Source organism: Ambystoma mexicanum, chromosome 13 (genome assembly GCF_040938575.1).
Source record: "Ambystoma mexicanum isolate Mex_15411 chromosome 13, UKY_AmexF1_1, whole genome shotgun sequence".
NCBI classification, from domain to species: domain Eukaryota; kingdom Metazoa; phylum Chordata; class Amphibia; order Caudata; family Ambystomatidae; genus Ambystoma; species Ambystoma mexicanum.
In genome coordinates, this window is record NC_090938.1 from 606499073 (window position 1) to 606518679 (window position 19607).

Consider the following 19607-nt stretch of genomic DNA (forward strand, 5'->3'; position numbering starts at 1 on the left):
TGGAATGGACAGAGAGAATTCACATCACATCCACCCAATCTCAACCTGTTGAAAGTTTTTTTTTTAATATATATATATATCCCAAAAAACCTTTAGTCACACTCGCCTATAAAGGCGTGACTGTACACATGATAGTGCGCCCAAGATGCCTATACTTATAATGAGGAAAGTCTCCTCACACCAAGGAGTTTAACAAGATAAAATTCACTGCAGTCTGTAATTAGGCACCGCTGTATCAACAAATGAGTCACTGTTAAAGAAGCAGTAACTCAGAAGCAGAACCGTCGTTCAATCACAGGTTTAAGAACGCAGCAATGAAAAACAAAATCACACTAGCATAACGTCCATAATTTCATGAGACGATCAGATGGTGAGAGCACAGCTAAGATGCCCCACTCGCACATGCAAACCTATTGCAACACCAAGATGGCAAGATGTAAAGTTATAATGCTGCAGGAAAAAGAGTATGTTCTGCCGATTTCTGAAAGTCCAAAGCTGGAGAGTTTTTAGATTTCGTTCAAGGAGTAGGGTCATACGCCACACCACAGAAACACTCAGAGGTAGATGCAATAGCGTAACAAAGGCGCAGACCACGATAGAACTTTCCCAGTAAATCTAAGAGCAGATAATCAAAGTTAAATGTGTGGCCAATATAGTCTTACCGGCTATGGCAGGCTATGAGGGTGGCTAGATATGTTCACACTCCTGCACACAGGATAAGAAGTAGAAGAAAAGCTGAGATCAAATAAGTGGTATCCAACAACAATCCCGATTCATTCACCCGGGCTGCGGCAGGCTATGGACGCCTCTGCTGTCCACACTCCTGCATGGACACCAGAAATGCGGTTACAGGGAGGAAAAATGTACAATGCATATCGCAGATACCTCAGCAGTCTAATGATAGCCTGAACTGCATAAATACTCAATTTGATAGCAGACAGAAGCTAATGGATGCTTTTTGATGTACCATAGTAAGCAGAGCAGCAAGACAAATAGAGTTCTCAGATAGCACAGTTAGTACAATACCAATGGTCTCTCAGAGATTGGCAGGTATGGAGCGGCTGGAGCACTGACACCTGACTCACCCAGAGTGCCGGGACTGCCTCTCAGAGCCTCTTCGTTCCGCAGACTCTTACGGATTAAATGCAAGGCTCTACCTTCACTCCAACAGCACTGAAGAAAGACTGACGGAGAGTGTCCTTTCGGGACTGCTTCTCAGAGCCTCTCAGCATTTACCTATTGTCTCTTATGTCGATGACACAGTGCTCAAAGACCTGACGCCAGTTGTTTGACAGCAATCCAGGAGTAATGTGGCAGTAAAATCACAGTTTAAACTATAAACAAAATGAGTTAAGACTGAAAATTTGTGATAAAATGTTTAGGTGACTAATGGTTGCTTAAAATCCAGACTGTGCGAATGTCTATTTAAGATTCCTGAACACTGTCTCTGCTCTAGCAGCAGTCATCTTCTAACTGTACCTAGTTTCCATTTCTCCTTGAAGGTAGGAAAAGCCCTTTCCTCCTTTTCACATCATCTCCCCCCCCCCCCCCCCCCGACTATGCTGACTTTCCTCTTTCTGCCTTAGAATGGTCTTTTTGTTTGACCAGTTAGTGCCAAGGTGTCATAGTGCGCACAAGAAATTCCCTACCCATACATTATAACAATACCTTTAGTTTAGCCAACTAACCACAGCTTTGGGTTGGTTTAGTACAAAATATGTTTATTGTAGTGCACCCTCCTTGGTAAAAGTATAAACAGGAAGGTTGTACCGTTGTCATGTTCCAAAAGTAGGTGGTCAACCAGGCCTCTGACTTTTAGGCATGGGGTGGCACATTTTGGAGTCCCTGCTTAAGTTTAAGAAATAATCCTATATACAAATGATATGATTATTGATTGAGATGTTTTCTGAGAGTATTTGTGCATTGCAGGCTTAGATCTTTTTCCTCTACAATCTAAATCTGAATGGTTTACTAAGACTTATATCTGTGGACTATGTATAACTCTCACTGGGCTTTGTTTTAAACGTTCATTTTATGATTGGCAAAGATTATGCCAATACCTTTTCTTACTTTTCATCTATGCATGCTAAAGACATTCAACAATACTGGTTAAATATCCATGATCAACTATATCCTGCCTGCCGCATGATTATGGTATTCTAATTAAATTAACTCAACAGCTTTGAGGTATTAGAAACTTAGATAAAATCCTGTAAACTGTACATATCTGTAGACTATGTGGATTGGCCGAGGGATCTTTGAGGGACCTCTTTCTGGCATGTGAAAAGTTACATTTCAAGCGCAGCCTAATAGTTGGTAGGTTATTGACTAATTGAAACCCATTTCTTTTAGATGACAAAATGTTCAATCTTATGCATACATGGTCTGTGAATTCTGTGATTTTTTTTAAAATTGGGTTATGCTTTTAAGGAAATTTGGGGGAACAGAAATCAAGTCTAATTCTTGTGATTGTCTCTGAGCGACTTGCACCCTTTTTACACATGCTTTGTACAGTCTGAGTTAAAACACTGTAAAAAATCATGTGTGTTGTTTCTGCAGCCCGCTAATGATTTCTCTCTGTTCCATTCTTATTTCTGATGCAGGGCAATCCTGGGATTTGTGAATAAGACACAGGCACATGATTTGCTGGTGAATAAGCGAGACGGGACATTCCTTCTACGGTTCAGCGATTCAGAAATTGGAGGCATAACAATAGCATGGAAATTTGAGTCATGTAAGTTATAAGTAAATATATCTAAGGAATGTGTATTTGCATTTATAATTGGTTCTTTGATTACGTAGAAACATCCCTGATCTAATACCTCCACCACAACAATTTCACTCCACATTTTGGGACAAGAAACATGCTGTTTTAATCATAACATTGTATTTTAATTCAAATAATACATTGAGGAAATGTAGGTGATCCCCTAACGTCCAATGCTGAGGAAATCACCTTTAGAATGCTACAAATAACTTCAGACTACAGCGAAAAGGAATACACTGTGACCTGGCAATTGTTTCTCACTAACCTTTTCATTTAACATAACATATCCAGTCTGCTTTGCATCTTTGCACACAAATCCCTGTATAGAAAAACAAATATAAATTACTACTCTGGAGAATGTGCACAGATACTGCTTTATGTAGGTCCACAACTTGACATTGATGGTTTCACAAACATTAAATCAAGCAATCTACAGCAGGGAATTGAATCAAGTTTAAAACATAATAATGTACTTAATTCTCTCTGCAATCATAAACAAGTGTTGGCATCAGAGAAATATGCTTAATTTAAAATATGATTCTTCAGTTTTTTTGCTTATTTAAACCTATGATGTTGGAAAAGGTTCTATGACAAACTGTTTGTTCTTAGCTTGGGCAAAGACACTAATTGATTTTGATGTGTTGCCAATAATTGTAAATACGTGGATTTCTCAGGATGTCTGTTGCTTTTAGAATGCTGAGACAGTGGAGCCTAACTCACTAACCAATTTTAAGCAATTGGGTTCATCCTCACAACACCCCTGTATGTTGTGTTCATCAAGGAATAGATTTTAATTACCTTGACTTTGGCAGACCTCAATCAAAGGACTAGTTTATTCCACATTTCATTTTGTGATGTCTAAAGCTTCTAGAGATTTCAAATTGGAGGAGAAAAGTGCTATTACAATGATGCTACCTAGGGTTTCAATTTTAATTCTATATCACAAAGCAGGCATATGGTGGACTATATTTTCTTTTAGCTGTATATGTTTAGACAGATTCTCAAAATGGTTTAAATGCGATCTATGATTTAATTAATTCTAAACAGAAATGCCTACATCATCATAGGTACTCCCTTTTTGTTTGTCTTTTAAAGCCCTTGGACAGGTGGGGGCACCAACTGGCCTCAGGCAGCTCAGTCAGATAAGGTTTCCCCTCCCTTCTTTGCACCTGCACCTAAAAAAACCTCCCAGGTAAATCTGGTCCTGCTTTTCGGAAAGGCCTCTGCATTCAGTGCAGTATGGATTTTATTTTATTTTTTTAAACATGTTTATTTTTGGTCGACACACGGGAGAATCATACATTACAGCATATTAAATCTCAGCAATTTATCAAGCCCACTAGTCCCCTTCCTTTAAGCCAGCCCTCCTCCCTTTAACCCTCAGTCATCATCCAGCTCTCGCTCTTCCGCTCGTTGTATCATGTCTGTGCTCTCGGCCAATAGAGCGTTTGCCACTGAACGTGGCTTATATGTTAGAGCGGGATAGCTCTGGTCGTAGTCTATCACCGGCGACCAAATGTTTGTGATGCGGTGAAGGAGGCCTCTGCTTGCCACTTTAATTTTCTCGGCTATAGTTTCAGCCACTTCAGGATCATCAGGGGGCCTTCCGGAGATTTCCAGGTTCGTGCCACCGTGATTTTAGCGGCTAGAAGTAGATGAGTTAAGAGGGTAGCCGCTCTGCCAGATCTTGGGTATATGCCCGGGATTGGGGCTCCTAATAGAATTGATTCTGGCTCCAGGGGTAATGTTATCTTCATTATGTCCTCTATGGCCAGGATGCGCAGTATGGATTTTTTAAAGAGATTCTCCATCGGCTATATCCAGTTGGTATCCAATGCGCTTCTCTCCTGTCAGATGGGCTCTTTTGCTTTTCGGCATTTTTGAAAACTCTTCCTTCTTCCGATGCGTTAAAGCTTACTAACCCAGCACACTGCCCATGCAGCATCATTTGACATAGCGGTTTCGATTGGACAAACTCTGTGATAGGATCCCTTCACTTATCACTCCAACAATGCCCTCCTCATTACTTCGACTGGCCCTCTAAATTCTGTGTACCACAAGGGGATGTGTGAGATACAAACTAACCCCATCCTTTGGAGTGAAAACTGATAATGAAGTGGAATGTTTATTTTTTGAGTAATTCTCTAAATGGGCAATTGAGATCGGTGAACGTTAAATATTCAGATTTGTATGACTATTCTGAATTCGGAGATAGCATTTATCTTTCTGTCACTTTATGTATGCTGGAGTTATTAAGATATGGAAATAGTTTACATTTTAAAATGGCTTCATGATATTCATTTATTAGATTAATGTGTTTCCGCTTGATTCAGATCTGTGTTCAGTTTCTCAGTGAGGCAAATGGTTCAACTACTACAGTTTTTAATGTATTTCTGATTCTCACTTTGAATGCACATTTTAAAGGATAATTTACTGTACATCAGTTGAGCCTCATTTTTGTTGGCTAGATCATTATCCGTAGAAACCTTTTGTACGAAAATGTTATTTAACTCTACGAAAGCACCAATTGGAAATCTATTCTTTAGTACCAAGGCATAATGTATTTAAAGGCCATGGGTTCATCAAACTCTTCAAGCCGTCTGTTTGAGAATTCACTGAATGGTGTACCATGCATCCAGTCATCACTGGAATAGGTGTCCCTAGCTTTGAGCTTGGTTTCCAATAAAATGCTTGCATTTAATGTTATTTTTGAAGTTTAAGTCTGTGGTACTGTCTTGGGTAAACACGGCTGCTCTGCCTATATTGATGCATTGATGTAAGTGGTATGTTAATGGGGTCTGTAGATTCTCGCTTACCTGAGAACTTATCTAATGGTTGTTTTGCAAAACATGTATATTGTGTCATTTTCATTTCACAGCATTTCTATGTTCCATGTAAAAGAGAAGGTCACCTTTTAATCATTTTTACTTGCAGTAGTAATCAAACACTATATTGGGCTGTACCAAGATAAAATTATTTCTTATTTGATCTATAATACATATTCTCTGTAATACATATTCTAACTGTATGAATAACTTTGCATTCTGTCATTTTCTTGTGCAATGACACTGAAATAGTAACAACCTACCTTTAGCAAAATTCAAATCAAGTTGCTTTTATTTCCATTAAACCCCACAAACCTTTTTACCCCATTGAAATAGTAGCTCTGTGCAACATGTAATTATTAATACATGAACTATGGTTGCCTGTTGAATCTTGGGTTCTCAAAATGCAGGTTATTTGGCATGAATTTCATTAGAAGGCAGATCCTCCCTAGCTAACATTGGTGCGTGATCTGCAAGAACAGTGCTCTAACGTGCTGCTCAAATGATGTAGGATTGCTTACAGAAAGCTTTTTTTGGTAGCACATAACAATGACGTTTCTACATCCTGTTAGGGACCCTAAATACTTGAAATGTCAGATGATCTGTTGCACTCTTATAGGATGCATGCCTATTCCCGGGAGAAGTAAAACTGCTCAAATTTGTTAAGCTTGTTTTTTATTTTTGCTTTTTGCTCAAATCATTTTACAACAGAATGTGGGGGAAACCCTTTATTCCCCCCCCACCCCACTACCTCTGCCCTCACACACCAATATTGCCTGACCCCAACCTGCATGTACATTTTGGTGGTCAAATTTGAGTCAAAAAAGGAGAGCAAAATTAATTAGAGCAGTTTTGGATCAAGCAATAGACCCTCTACATTTTTTTTTTATATTTTTTTTTATTTACTTGCGTATAATCAAAAACATTTGATTTTTACAAGACGTTAATAAACAGTAAGAAAAACACATTGGATATAAGTAGAAAGGAATCAACAATTTTGAAAAAAGGTAAAGAGAAAAAGAAGCGTAAGTAACCAGAAAACTAACACTTGACCAAAAACAAAGGATCAGAGAATGATGTTCATTGAATCACGCTTGAATGGATTGTGGATTCTGGTTCAAAGTCAGAGCCGCTTCCAGAATATTTACAGTCGCTATCGACCACCTAGTTCTGTCTCCTGCAATCAGACGGCACCACCATGTGTTTTCCTCTCGTAGTGATACGTCGTAGAACAAAGGGAGCAAGTAGGCTTCCCGCAGAAACGCGGTTCTGGGGCAGGTCAGGAGTAAATGTCTTAGGGTTTCCACTGTTTCTGGGTTTGAACAGAATCTACAGGTTTGTACTTTAGTTTTCGTACAAATTGCAATAATTTCTTGCGTTGGTAGTTGATTGAATCTTATTTTCATGAAGGTTTTCTGCATTTTTTTGTTGGGAAATTTTATGCAGTAGCTCATTGGTTGATTAAGTTTATTTGTTGTAGCTGGTAAATGAGCCAGGAGCTTGTTTCCTGTTGTTAATTCTCCAGTTTTGATCCAATCTGCTTGTGCTATTTTTTCCTTGATTCTGTTTGGGTTCTCAATAAGATCTTCTACTGAACAAGCCAGATCTACTAATATTTTTGTAAGTTTTTGAGACCAGTGGTTTAGTGCTCTACAACGTCCTTGGCTGAGCTCAATATGTACCAGTTTGCAAATTGGGAGGGTATCTGGAAGAATAATTCTCCGATAGAGTCGCATCCGACTTTGATCAACTGATGCTTGCAATGACAGTAAGCCCAATTCGCGTCTAACCGCTGCAATTGAAGAAGATTTCGGCAGACCAAGCACCGCTTTCCACAAGTAGCCTTCCAGCTTCGTCCATATGGTATGGTCGATGTTCAACGCAGCGTCCATTCCATAGATTATTGATGGCACTACCTATTGTTTGTAGAATTGGATCGCTGGGAGAAGCGAAAATTTACCATATTTTCGATCTACTAATTTCATTTGGGTTGTCAGGCTTTTGATCTTTAACCATAGTGCTGAGTGGGTCGCATTTTCTGACCTTTTTGACTCTATCGTAATTCCCAAATATTTTATAGTAGACACGGTTTCGACTTTTGTGTTGTTCAAATACCAATGCCCTTGGGCTGTGGTTGCTTGACAGCTTTTCCCCATCGTCAATATTTTTGATTTATGAATGTTTATCTCCAAGTCGTTTTCACTGATATAATTGACCAAGTTCGTAAGCTGGCATTGGAGACCAATTTGGGTTTGATCCATAAGGATCAGATTGTCGGCATATAACAGTCTGGATATTGCTGTGTTACCCACTTTGGGCGGGAAAGCTCTAATCGCTGGTTGTGTATGCTGAAAGCCTCCTATATAGGCGATAAATGGAGCCGGGGCGAGCGGACAGCCCTGTTTTACGCCACGCTCTGATGAAAATTGTTCTGATAACATCCCTTGCTGGTTTAGGCGTACTCTAAGTCTGGTGTCCGTATGTAAAGCAATCACCGGGCCTAAGATGTTTGCCGGACAATTCCACGTTGTTAATTTCGCCCACATCTTTTGACGGTTTATCTTGTCAAATGCTTGTGTTAAGTCAATAAACGCAATGTGAACTGTTGGAGCACTGTTCTTTACATTTTCCTTTATGATGTTCAGAATAAGGATGTTGATACTGGTGCTTGCGTTCTTGACAAAGCCCGTTAGAAATTTGTCTAAACATGGCGCCAGTCTCACCCAATTGTGGAATCTAGTTAATAAAAGAGTAGCAAAGATCTTTCCCATGATGTCAAGGAGGGCGATGGGGCGGTAATTTGCTGGACTTTCTCTATTTCCCTTTTTAAAAATAGGTACTATTATCGCCTCAGTCTATGATTTGGGTATTTGCCTAGTGATTGTACATTGCTTGAAAATTTTTGTAATTAGGGAGGCCCATTCCTCTGGATGTTGCTTAAGGTCTACGTTAGTTAGACCGTCGGGGCCAGGTGCCCTAGAAGTTTTTAATTTCAAGATTGTCGCCAAGATTTCGTCATGGTCCGCCAGATCTTCCCAAGACGATGGGATACAACATAGAGAGTTTCTAGAAGTTTGCGAAACAGGGGCGAATTGGGCTGAAAAGAAGGTTATCCACGCCTGCTCTGATACGGCGTTCACGAGTTGGTTGTTTGTTTCGTCATTTTTATCTTTGATCAGGGTCCAGAATTCTCTTGGATTTTTCATTGCTAATGTCTTCAACATTTGCTCTGAATCGTTCTGGTACATTGCTGATTTATGCTGTCTCAACCAAGATTTATATAATATTGTCGCCGCTTTACCAGAATCCATTAGTTCCTGGTTTTTGGTAACTTTCGCCAAGCGGTTCAATTTGCGCATTTGTTTACGCTTCAAAACCAGTTCGACATCGTACACATGTACCCCTTTTCCTTTGGGTCGGCTACACCGACCTTTTTCTTTCCTATATGGCAGTAGCAAGGGCATATAGTTTGGTCTATTCATTTGATCCGTGAAAGTTGTACTCAATACATCAACTTTCTTGATAATTTCCTTGATGTTAGTCGCTGTGAGTTGGATTTGAGACGACTTTCGTATTACTTCTACGTCAAATGGATATACTTGCTTAGTAGTTGGAGCGGACTCAAAGGTCATTACTAAAGGATTGTGATCACTAAATTGAGTTCTGTATACCTCGAAAGAGTCAGCAAACGGAAGAAAAGAGTAAGAAGTGTAAATGTGGTCCAAAGTTGCTGACGTTTCGGCTCGTTCCCAAGTTGGAATTCGGGGGAGATGGCCTTGAGCTAATGCAACATTGTAAAATTTTCTCGAATCCATAAAGTCAGACCACAGCCCACCTCTCACAGCAGAGGGGCAGAGATAGGACGTAGCAGGAAATTGGTCGACTCTGGCGTTCAAATCGCCGCAGATTATAATGCAGTCTGTTGCCTCTTCAAAAAGGAATTTATCTATGGTTTCCGCGATGTTATCACAGAATTCAGTATTGCTTATTCTCTGCGGATTCCAATAGACATTGATGATTGCAATATTCAATTTCGTTTTACTGCTCAATGATGTTTCTATGTGGAGCCATTCAGCTAATAGAGCTAACATACCATACGATTCAGCCACTTTCTTTCTAATAGTAATTGCCGATCCAATTTTGACTGCCGTTAGGAGACCTGAAGAAGGTCTTCCAAATAGACCTTTTACTACTGGTGATATGTATGTATCATATCCGTCAAGCACTGGTAATTCCGTAAGCCATGTCTCCTGAAGACAGATAATATCAAAGCAGCTTAAGTCGAAGGTGTCTGGCTTGGTCAGGTGATCGTGACCCCTCGTGTTCCAAGAACACATAGAGCTCTTTTTTTTGCAGGAGCATTCCAATGGTAGAGGTGCGGTTGATATCGCTGGATCTTTTAGTTGTTAATTTTGTGCGTTTGGATTTAGCACCTTTTTTAACCATCTCCAGGGCCCCGACGGTTCACGTTTTTTGTTATGAGCCCACTCAGCACTTTCATCCGTGCCCTCTGGACGCCTGCGATTGTTCCCCCGTCTGTTGTTTGAGCTCCAATTTCGTTCATGTTTCACTTTTCGGTAGTTTGTATTGTTGTAAGACGAATGGAGTCTCGATCTAAATCTCCCCCTGCCAACTTTGGGTTTTTCCCTGAAAGCGACTCTTCTGTTGCCTACTAACCGATCTGCAGTATTTGGCTGCTTTGCCGTCGCGTTACTTACGTGTGGGACAATCTTATCCCGTAATTCTGACGTTGTAATTTCATCCAGCAAAAAGCCCATTTGATTTAAGGCCAAGGTTACGTCATCTTTGCACGTTAGGACCAGAGGATTTTTCACATGAAGGTAGGATTTCGCCTTCCCACCTCTGTGATAAGGTTCAACTAATGCCAAATCCCCAGTTTTTACAAATTTTAGTGCTGGTATGCTATTTAAGATTTTCAGAACCGTCTTTCTGTTCAAGACTAGGAAGTTTTTCCCCGGTACAAGTTGTTGCATTTTGTAGACTCGATTTGGTGTTACCTTGGGTTCTGATCGAAGACTAGGCTCTGAAGGTACCTTATTGTCACAGCTTCCGGTTTTTGTCATTTGTGAGGAGTTTTCATGTTGTTTGGGCCGAGGAATTTGTTCTTTTTCAGATAGACCCGCTGCTGCTTTTTCCCCCCCTTTACACATAGAGATTTTTGTTCTGTTTATTTCTGAGGGCGAGGAATTGCACGCCGTTTGGAGTTTGTCTTCATCATTTGTATTTAACTCTGAGTGCTGTTCTTCGTCGTTCAAGTGGACGGAAAGGTCGAGAAGTGACGAATTCCCAATTGAACCCAGTTCAGTTGACTTGGAGTTATCAAGTTCAATTATGATTTGTTCAGTTTCTAAATTGTGGCTTACTGATGATTGGGGCGCCATGTGCGTGGTTAAGATCTTTTCCTGAATCGGAACAGTTGCTTTAGGGATTTTAAAGATCAATGGCACTTTTTGAATTTCTTTAGTTTTTTTGCCAGTTTGTGGCGTGGACTTTGGTCGCTGTTTTTTTTCAGATTGGTTGGCCTTTACACATTTTGTGTGAGTGGCCTTTAGATTTAACAGAGGCGAGTGCTCTGGCTGGCATTTGTTTGTTTTCTCCAGAGTTGCTTGCAATGGTTATTGTGGTAATTAAGGTCTCAAGCCGATTGAGCTTTGTGTCCCATTGTCTTTCTTTCTCAGCATTCTGCTGGCTTAAAGCCGTGATGAAACCTTCCAAAAATGTTACTTTAGCATTTAATGTTGAGACAAGAGTTACTGAATCCTTCATTGAGTCATTAATTGATTCATACAATTTCACAAAGGGCGCGAGGCCCACTGTTATAGCCGACATGATTGTGACTAAGTCGGGTTTTTTTGTTGGTGTGTCTTTGGGTAGCTTACCTACCATGTCACTGGGTCTTCTGTATCTCATCGGTGTTGAGGTGTCTTAGGGGGAGTCGTTATACAGAGTCTGCTTTGCGGATGGAAAGTCCGATAGAGTTGTTTGTTTCCCCTGTGTCACCGGCACCGGTTGGGCCACTTTGAGAAGGGGCTTATTTCTTAAGTCCAGTTGGGCCAACGTTGAGGATGGTAGGTTTCTTTGATTCATTTCAATCGTTGAAGGGGGAATGGTTGATGGCATTAATAAATTATTCCCCAGAACACCTCTCTCCGATCGGTGGGAAGGCACGTCCACGTCGAGCAGGTTTATTGCCTCTGTTCTGACGCCCGCTCGACAAGGGCTAGCCACGTTACATTGCACTTCCCTATCACACCGACTGATGGGAGATGAAGTATCTAACAGCCCGCCCTGGGCGTCTGCTACATTCCGGTCATTGGCCACTACTTTTCCTTTTTGTATCAGGGCTGAAGATACTTCCAAAGGGACATCGAGCATTTCTGCATCGGAAAGTTCGGTGTCTGTTTCTAACGTCTTCTTTGATTGTTTTGAAAAAAATTCTTTAAGAGTGTGCGATGACGGAAAATTCTGGAAAGTTGATTTCACTGAGTCACATTTTTTTTGTTTCTGGTGAGTAGTACTTTTTACTTGGGGGAGACCGTGGTCTGGATGCTCCCCCAACTCCTTTTCGATCCTTTTTGATGATGCTCTTTTTTTCAATAGAGCCATTGCAATACCTCTCTTCTGAGCAATAAGCTCACTTATCGCCGCATTTGGTGTATTTACCACCATTTGACGGTCCAAGGCCACATCCAGGGACCCATTTTCAGGTGAACAGGTGGATTCAGACGCCGAGTCAATCTGTTTTCCAGATACTTGGCTTTGCCGAGAGATGGCAGCAGAGAGGAGCTCTGCATCTCTGTTGCTGATGATTGACACGGGCTGTGCCTGAGAGGCAAGAGCCTCCGCCTGTGGAAGCGACTGGCGGCCCGAATGACCGAGATCCTCGATGTTAGAGGCAGGAAGCCCCGGCGCTCTCACTCTCACCGATGGAGAGGCACAGAAGAGCCCGCAGTCGGCAAGGCGGCCCGCGAGCTGAGGTTTGCCTCGAGGGGTCCTCCGACTCCGCAAGGCTTGCTCTCACTCGCCACGGCGGAGGCCCGCGGGACGCCTATGGCCGACGGCGGGGAGCTCGAACGAGGAGACGGGCTCTCAAGCTCCAGCACCGGAGCGGCTGAGGAGCAAAGGCCATCTCCACGCCGGTCCTCGGCCAGTTGGCCTCCAGGTGAGTTCGGAGATGAGTGGGAGTGAGGAAAACTATGCAGGTTAAAGGCAGAAGGCTCAGAGTGTACCGGATGTACCGGAGCCAAAGAGTCGAGTGTTTCACAAGAAATGTTCGTAGAATTCGTAGAGTCCTCCTCCGAATTTTCACCCGTTTCACCCTCCAGAGCTTCATACGAAATGTCATTTGGTGCACTGGATGCAGTTTGGGAACTCCCGACCTTACGGGTCGGATTTACAAGGGGGTGTTCAAAGGGGCTGGGAGTTGTTGGAGGCGGGGACACCAAGGAACGCGAAGATGTCATTTTTTCCAATGGAGTAATGCCAGAATTGACATTTGTCCCACGGTTTTTTCTTGCCGTGTACACTTTGCGGAGATCCTTCTGCTTTTCTAGGCAAAGGTATTTGCTCCTTAATACCCTGCCAGATGGACTTTTCACTTGGGGATGAGCAGAGGAAAGTTCAGGATTTACCGTGGCTGTCAGGATTAGTCAGGCGAGTACAAAGGCAGCGAATATGGCAAGGGAAATGTGCACTAAATCACACAGTGAATAGCTTCGAATTAAACTACGTGCACACAGGAACAACGACTCATGTATGCTAGAACCCAGGAGTGCAAATAGAGTGTGACAACAAAACCAATATATGAAAAGGGATGTGAGGTAAGCACCTGACCGCGAGGGAAGTCGGCAAGCGCCTTACCCCCAATTGCTGTTACAGGTACTGACAGCGCTAAACCCACGTGGAGGGCAAGCAATGACAGGATCTGTGAACTAACACTCTTGATGGTATTAAATAAGGGAACTAAAGAACTGTACTCACGAGGACGAGATAAACCTCTTGAATGTCAGCTAGCCCACGAATCCTGTTGATGAAACTGGGACCCAGAAAGGCTAGAACAGCAATGGGAGGAAAACTAAATACCTAAGTTGGAATAGTGATTACAAATTAGTGAGGAAAACATAAGCATTCACACAGGAGCTAGCTACAACCGCACACCACACCTAATAATCAAATGGGAAATAAATGCAGAAGTGCAATGGAAAACATGGAATGGATCCCAATAGAAAGTAAGGATCAGGAGCAGGGAAAACGAAATAACCAATGCAAACTTCTCCCTACCCCTGCAAGGAAAAGACAGGAAGCTAATCTAAGAGGAAGGCTAAGGCATACGGGTTTACAGCAGCAAAGGACAGAGTCAAAGAAATATAGAACACAGACAAACTGGGCTGCATCTAAAAGGGGAAAGCACTGAGAAATGCTGCCTGCAAACAGAGGAAAACAAAAAGGGAATCAAGGGAGCAGAAATCAATTAGCGCATGAATCCGAGATTCAGGGCGGAGGAACAAGAAAACAGGAACTAGGAACTAGGTACAAAGGTAAGAAACAAGGAACAAGGGACTAGTCACAACAGGAACACTGCAAACGATGACCAGCCCTGGACTGAAGTAAGACTGAGGCTTTTAAAGCTGCTTAACGAGCACACGACTCAGGTGTGCTGACTGCTGCACCTGCAGCCACAGGTGTTGCCTATCCTCCACCCAACCTTGTCCTGCAAGGGTGGAGGTGAAGCAGTGGGCCAGGCATTCTGGGAAGCATAGTCATTTGGTTAAAGAAGCATGCTGGCTGCCAAAAACCTGGAATGGATCCGGAAGGGAAGTAGCTTGGAAAATAGGGATTTAGCGCTCCCAATTCATCACAGCACTGTAGCATAAGGTTCGGAGGAAAAGTCCAGTAGGGAATAAACCCCAAATCATGCCCCCAAGTGGTGGGAACGGGAGCGAAGGGAGCGAGTCGTGACAGTGGCAGGTTCCTGTCTAGAGAGCAAGGGGAGCAAGGGGTCTGTTTGCAAGTTCATACCGTCTTACCTCCTAGCCTCAGTAGACTGCAGTTGACTGCTCGCACCTCAGCGAGCCAACTCCGCGTGTCCGCTCCGCGTGAGGACTGGGCTTTTCACCACAAACACAGTAGAAGGACTGCAGGCAGGCTACATTCTTATTTGACAACCTTTGGTAAGATTGTGCATCCTATGTACTTGATTTGGCCTAAATCTTCTATCCATGAATGTCACTTAACAGCACCTTAAAATGTTAAAGTACATCCAATGTTGGGGCATATGGGTTCTAGTGCTCAGGTTTTTGGAATGTGAATACAAAGAACTGAGTGCTAATGACTTTCATATTTTAGTATGTTGCAAGGCAGTGCTACCTGTGATAGTACCTTGAGACTGCTGATGACATTTTGTGCTGAGCAAAACTGTTTTAGTGAAGATGCATTGTTAAGTTCATTGCAAGTCAATTTCCACTCTGTGTGTAATGATGTCTAATAGATTGGCTCCTCCCACAGATTTCTCATTGTCGATATTCATCTCCAGCAGCAGCTGTCATAAAAACATGTTTGTTCTGCACACCTCGAGTCCGAATGTGATGCCAACAACAGTGCATAATGAGCACCCCTTACCGTAATCTAAGTTCCCTTACTCATACATTCCGGTCCCATCCCTCCTTCCTTGTGGGGCATCCCCCAACATGGGGACAGTACCGGAAACTTTGGCAGCGAAAAATTGGATCTACCCCTTTAAATTTAGTACACCATGTGAGGATGTGGCCCTATGCGTAGGAACACCCCTGAGGCCCTGCACTCTGGCGCCGCCCCTCAGTCCTTGTTTCTGTACGGACGGTGTCGGACCTGGCAGCTAGATAGACGTGGAAACTTTCCAACGATCCGCACACTCCCCTTCTCTTGTTTTTTCTCATGCTTAACCTACCTTCGGTGCCTTGCCTCCCCGGCGCATGTCGACAACAGGAGGCTTCTCGCGATGCGCTTCATTCGATTAGTCGTTCCCGGCCTCAGACTCCCATGCGCTCTGCCTTGAATGCCTGGGGGCCAGCCATCGCGGGGACGCATGCGCAGCTTGCATCCCTCTCGGTCATCGTTCCTTGAAGAATAGTCTTTCCTGCTGGAGAGAGATCTTCCATACTTCACCATCCGGTCATCTAAAGGATTTCATGGCCAGGACCTTGCATCACGAGAAGATAGGTCCTTTGTTCTCCTTCAACGGGACTCTGGCTGGGAGGGATCCTACGGCCTCTAATTCTGGTGGTAGGCCCGAGGCCATCAAGGCTACCGGCTCCCTAGCCAAGGGGACCAGGTGCTTCCGGGTGAGCCACTGAGGGGCGGTCCAGCTCTTCTTCTTCTGTACCGGGGTGCATTGGGCTCTCCTACTCCGGTTCCAGGCGCAAGCCTGAGGCGTGGTTCCATACGACTTCCAGCCCGGCGGTTGAGCGCTCAAAGCCTTCCAGAGCCCACTCAGAGATCGTGACACAGAGGGACAATTAGATTTCCAGCCTGCTGGCTGAGGACCATAGGCTTCCCGGAACCCTCTCCAAGGTCGGCGCTTCTGGGTCGGGGCATAGACGGTCCTCGCCCATGTCGGACCCAGCACGAGGTTCGGGACCCTCGCGCCCTCCCTCCAAGGGCATGGCAGAGGTTCCCAAAATGGCAGACAAGCACGTGGCCGAGCCTGCATGCCCGGCGACCAGTACGAGATTTTCCACGCATGAGGTGGGTTTCATAACTTGAGAGGATCTTTTCCATTTCAAATACCGTGATAGGATTTAGAGTGAATTTGGGTGCGTTGGAGAGGTCCCTTAGATAGTCCTGACGTTACTAGTTGTTTCGGGCAGCTAGGACTTTATCTTGCTTTAGTAATCTTTGCCTTGAAAGCCGCCTGAACCAATTTGCAGTCCTCCACTGAGGGGGTATGAGCATTGGCAGAGGATGCAGGTTTTTCTAGGGATTTAAAAATGTGAGAGTTTACTTGGTTTGTTCGGGGCCTCTTCTATTTGTGTTCTTTTTAGTTTTGACTATCTTGGCTCTGTAAGAGATGTGCATGGCTTTCCAGCTTTCCTCATTTTCCTTGGATGGATCTTTCAGCCATTTGGCTTCAAGTGAACATTTATTTTTCTTGAGAATGGACAACTCTGGAGTGAACCGGTCCTGCTGTCTAGGTTTAGCTCTAATCTGTCTTGATCTAAGAGGGGCAATGTCGTCGAATATTTTGCATGGATTTTGTATAGATATCTAGTATGATGGCAACTTGATCCTCATTTGAGGAGCTCTGCATGATCGTATTTAAGCAATAGAACCCGAGCGTCGGGGGCATTACCGTCTCAGGTAATGCCCCGGGGCCCATAGGTAAGGACCCGAGCAAAGCTGTTACCTGAGACAGTAATGCCCCCGACGCTCGGGTTCTATTGCTATTAGTACCCCGGCCCGCAAAAATTGCGTGACCGGGGCACTAAAAGCTTTTTTTTTGTTGTCCTGAAAAGCTGCAACATTTCGGCGCTGCGGCGTTTCAGGAGAAAAATAAACGACCAAGAAAATGGCCGCCGCCATGGAAAGGGAAAACTGAGTCCGTTTTCCCTTTCCATGGCGGGCATTGGGAGCGGACGCGCTGGGAACACAAGTGTTCCCAGCGCGTCCGCTCCTGAAAAAGGATCAAAAATAAGGTAAGTGGGGTTGGGAGAGTGGGAGGGGGGAGGAAAGAAAAAAAAAACGTACCTGCGTCCCCGGCGGGGGACGAGGGAAGCCTCCAGCCGTGTGGAGGCGCGGAGCGGGATGGCCCCGCTCCGAGTCTCCACACGGCTGTAGGCTTTCCTCGTCCCCCGCCGGGGACGCAGGAACAAGAAGGTAAGTGGGGGGGAGAGGGGGAAGGGAGGGAGGGAGGGAGGGGATTTAGAAAAAAAAGAATTCCTTACCCGAGACCCCGGCGGGGGGCGAAGGCAGCCTCTCAGCCGCGGGGAGGCTCGGAGCGGGGATGGCCCCGCTTCGAGCCTCCTCATTGGCTGAGGGGCTGCCACGCCCCCCGCCGGGAACAAAGGCTGTGGAATCCCGATGAAGGGATTCCCGGCCGGGTAGGGACCTGGCGAGAGCCAATCAGAGTGGCTCTTGCCTTCTGATTGTCTCTCGCCGGGTTACTAATTAGGCATAACTTAATATCGATGGGGGATATTAAAAATATAATTCTAACTCACAACCCTCTTCGAAGGTTTTGAAGGCTTGTCAGAGTAGGTCTTATAATCAATGGTGAAATCGATCAGATAGTAATCAGACCAAATGCAGGGGGTTGTCTGACACGTATCCACTGATAAATTTCTTGCCGCTACCCAGTCCAAATTATTGTTGTCGTCATTGGTTGGTTCATTATTCATAATATGGAACTCAATGTTTGTAAGAGGGTCCTCCAGATCAATGGTCCGTGGGATTGCTCCGCCAAAGATTAAGGTCACCTAAGAATAGGGCAGAAGTGTTAGGGCTACAAAGTGTATTCAACAATTGGATGATTTCCTCATTGAAGTCCGGCATGGGATTGGAAGGCCGATATATTAAGACGAAGTTAACACATGACTGATTTGAAGATGTCATTTTAAGGTGAATTATTTCACATCACGAGCAAGCACCCAGGGAGGGGAACAGTTTTAGGATGTTTTTAGCTACAATTGCCACCACACCGCCTCTCCCGGTCTCTGTTTAAAAATAGGCAGTAGCCATACTAAACGAGGGGCCACTGGATTCAGTGCCCCAAGTCTTGGTAATGCACAAGTCTTGGTAATGCACATAATATCCAAGTCCCTTTGAATGATAAGATCATGGATGTTCTGTGCATGATTATTTAGGGGCCTTGTGTTGAGGAGGGCCAGTTTTAAGGTTTGTTTGTGGTGCTTCGTACAGGAAGAGCTTCATTAGAGGTACATGGGTTATGTGGTTCCCTGGTCTCTAGAAATGCTGTGTTGGGTTCCTGACCCTGTTTGGAGGTCTATCATTGACTGTGCTTCCTTGTCTTGATGGTTTTGGCTTTCACTGATGCCTCACGTGTTGTCACCAGGGGGAGATGTATGGCTTTCGATGGGGGGTGAGGACGGGTATAGGGGATGTATTGTTTCTGAGGCCAAAGCTGAGGTGTCTAATTTCTCTAAGGCATATTTGTGGTTGGCTGCAAGCCTCTTTAGGTTTTGAGAGGTGAGGAAAAGGTCCAGTGCTGCATAGACCCCCATCTCAAAAGTCAAGATATGGGGGGGCTGTGGAGTCAACACACAGGGGTGGCTTTCTTATAAGGTGAACCATGTCCTACGTCCTTACTTTGCATGTATCAAGGGAAGTCTAGTTAGTGGAAGCAGCGGGTCGGTGAGGACTGGCGAAGACCGGCTGGTCACTGAAGCGCTGGCAGTATGCAGCAGCTTCCGTCAGAGGACGGAATACAGTGAAATGTACAGCTATTATCATGGAGCAGAGGCCAATCACACAATAAGCGTGCATTATGTTATACCTCACAAGGTTTCAAGAATGTGTACAAAGCACAGAGCAGGGTTTACGGGAAGACAATGCTAACAATTCTATTCCGGCGATGACTGGGGAAGACTGGGCTTGTCTCATGTGCGCCGGGCATATGCGCTAGATCAACTGATTTGAAGAGCCTTGGGCTGCTGCAAAATGTAGTTTCCCTGGCCAAGTAGCTCAAGCAGAGTGCACAAAGCCAAATGCCACTTTTAAAGTGAGTAGACTAACCTCACATGCAGCCAGGCACCCAATCCACAGAACTTGATGGAATCTCGCAAGTAATTACAAAAGTACTTTGTGCACCAAACACACATTCAGTTTTGGCAGCAGCAAGATAACACACACACAGATGAAATCCATCCTCGTCTTCTGTGGCCGGCGTTGCCTTCAACTGTTAGTCCAAAGAGAACAAGACGCTCAAAACTTGCGCCAGGAAATGCTACCTCAACGCCAGAATTAATCTACGTAAGGCCAACGCTGATTTTATACTTGCAGCG

The 19607-nt window shown here is 44.1% G+C and overlaps 1 protein-coding gene across 9 annotated transcripts in view; it reads left to right on the top strand.

Annotated features, from left to right (window-relative positions):
- LOC138521540 (signal transducer and activator of transcription 5B) overlaps nt 1-19607 on the top strand; it is a 1967228-nt gene that overhangs the window by 1733500 nt on the left and 214121 nt on the right. For all 9 annotated transcript variants that reach the window (XM_069634461.1, XM_069634460.1, XM_069634455.1 and 6 more), the window contains one exon: nt 2604-2734. In XM_069634461.1, coding sequence (XP_069490562.1) covers nt 2604-2734 — 131 coding nt within the window. The remainder of the gene's footprint in view (nt 1-2603; nt 2735-19607) is intronic.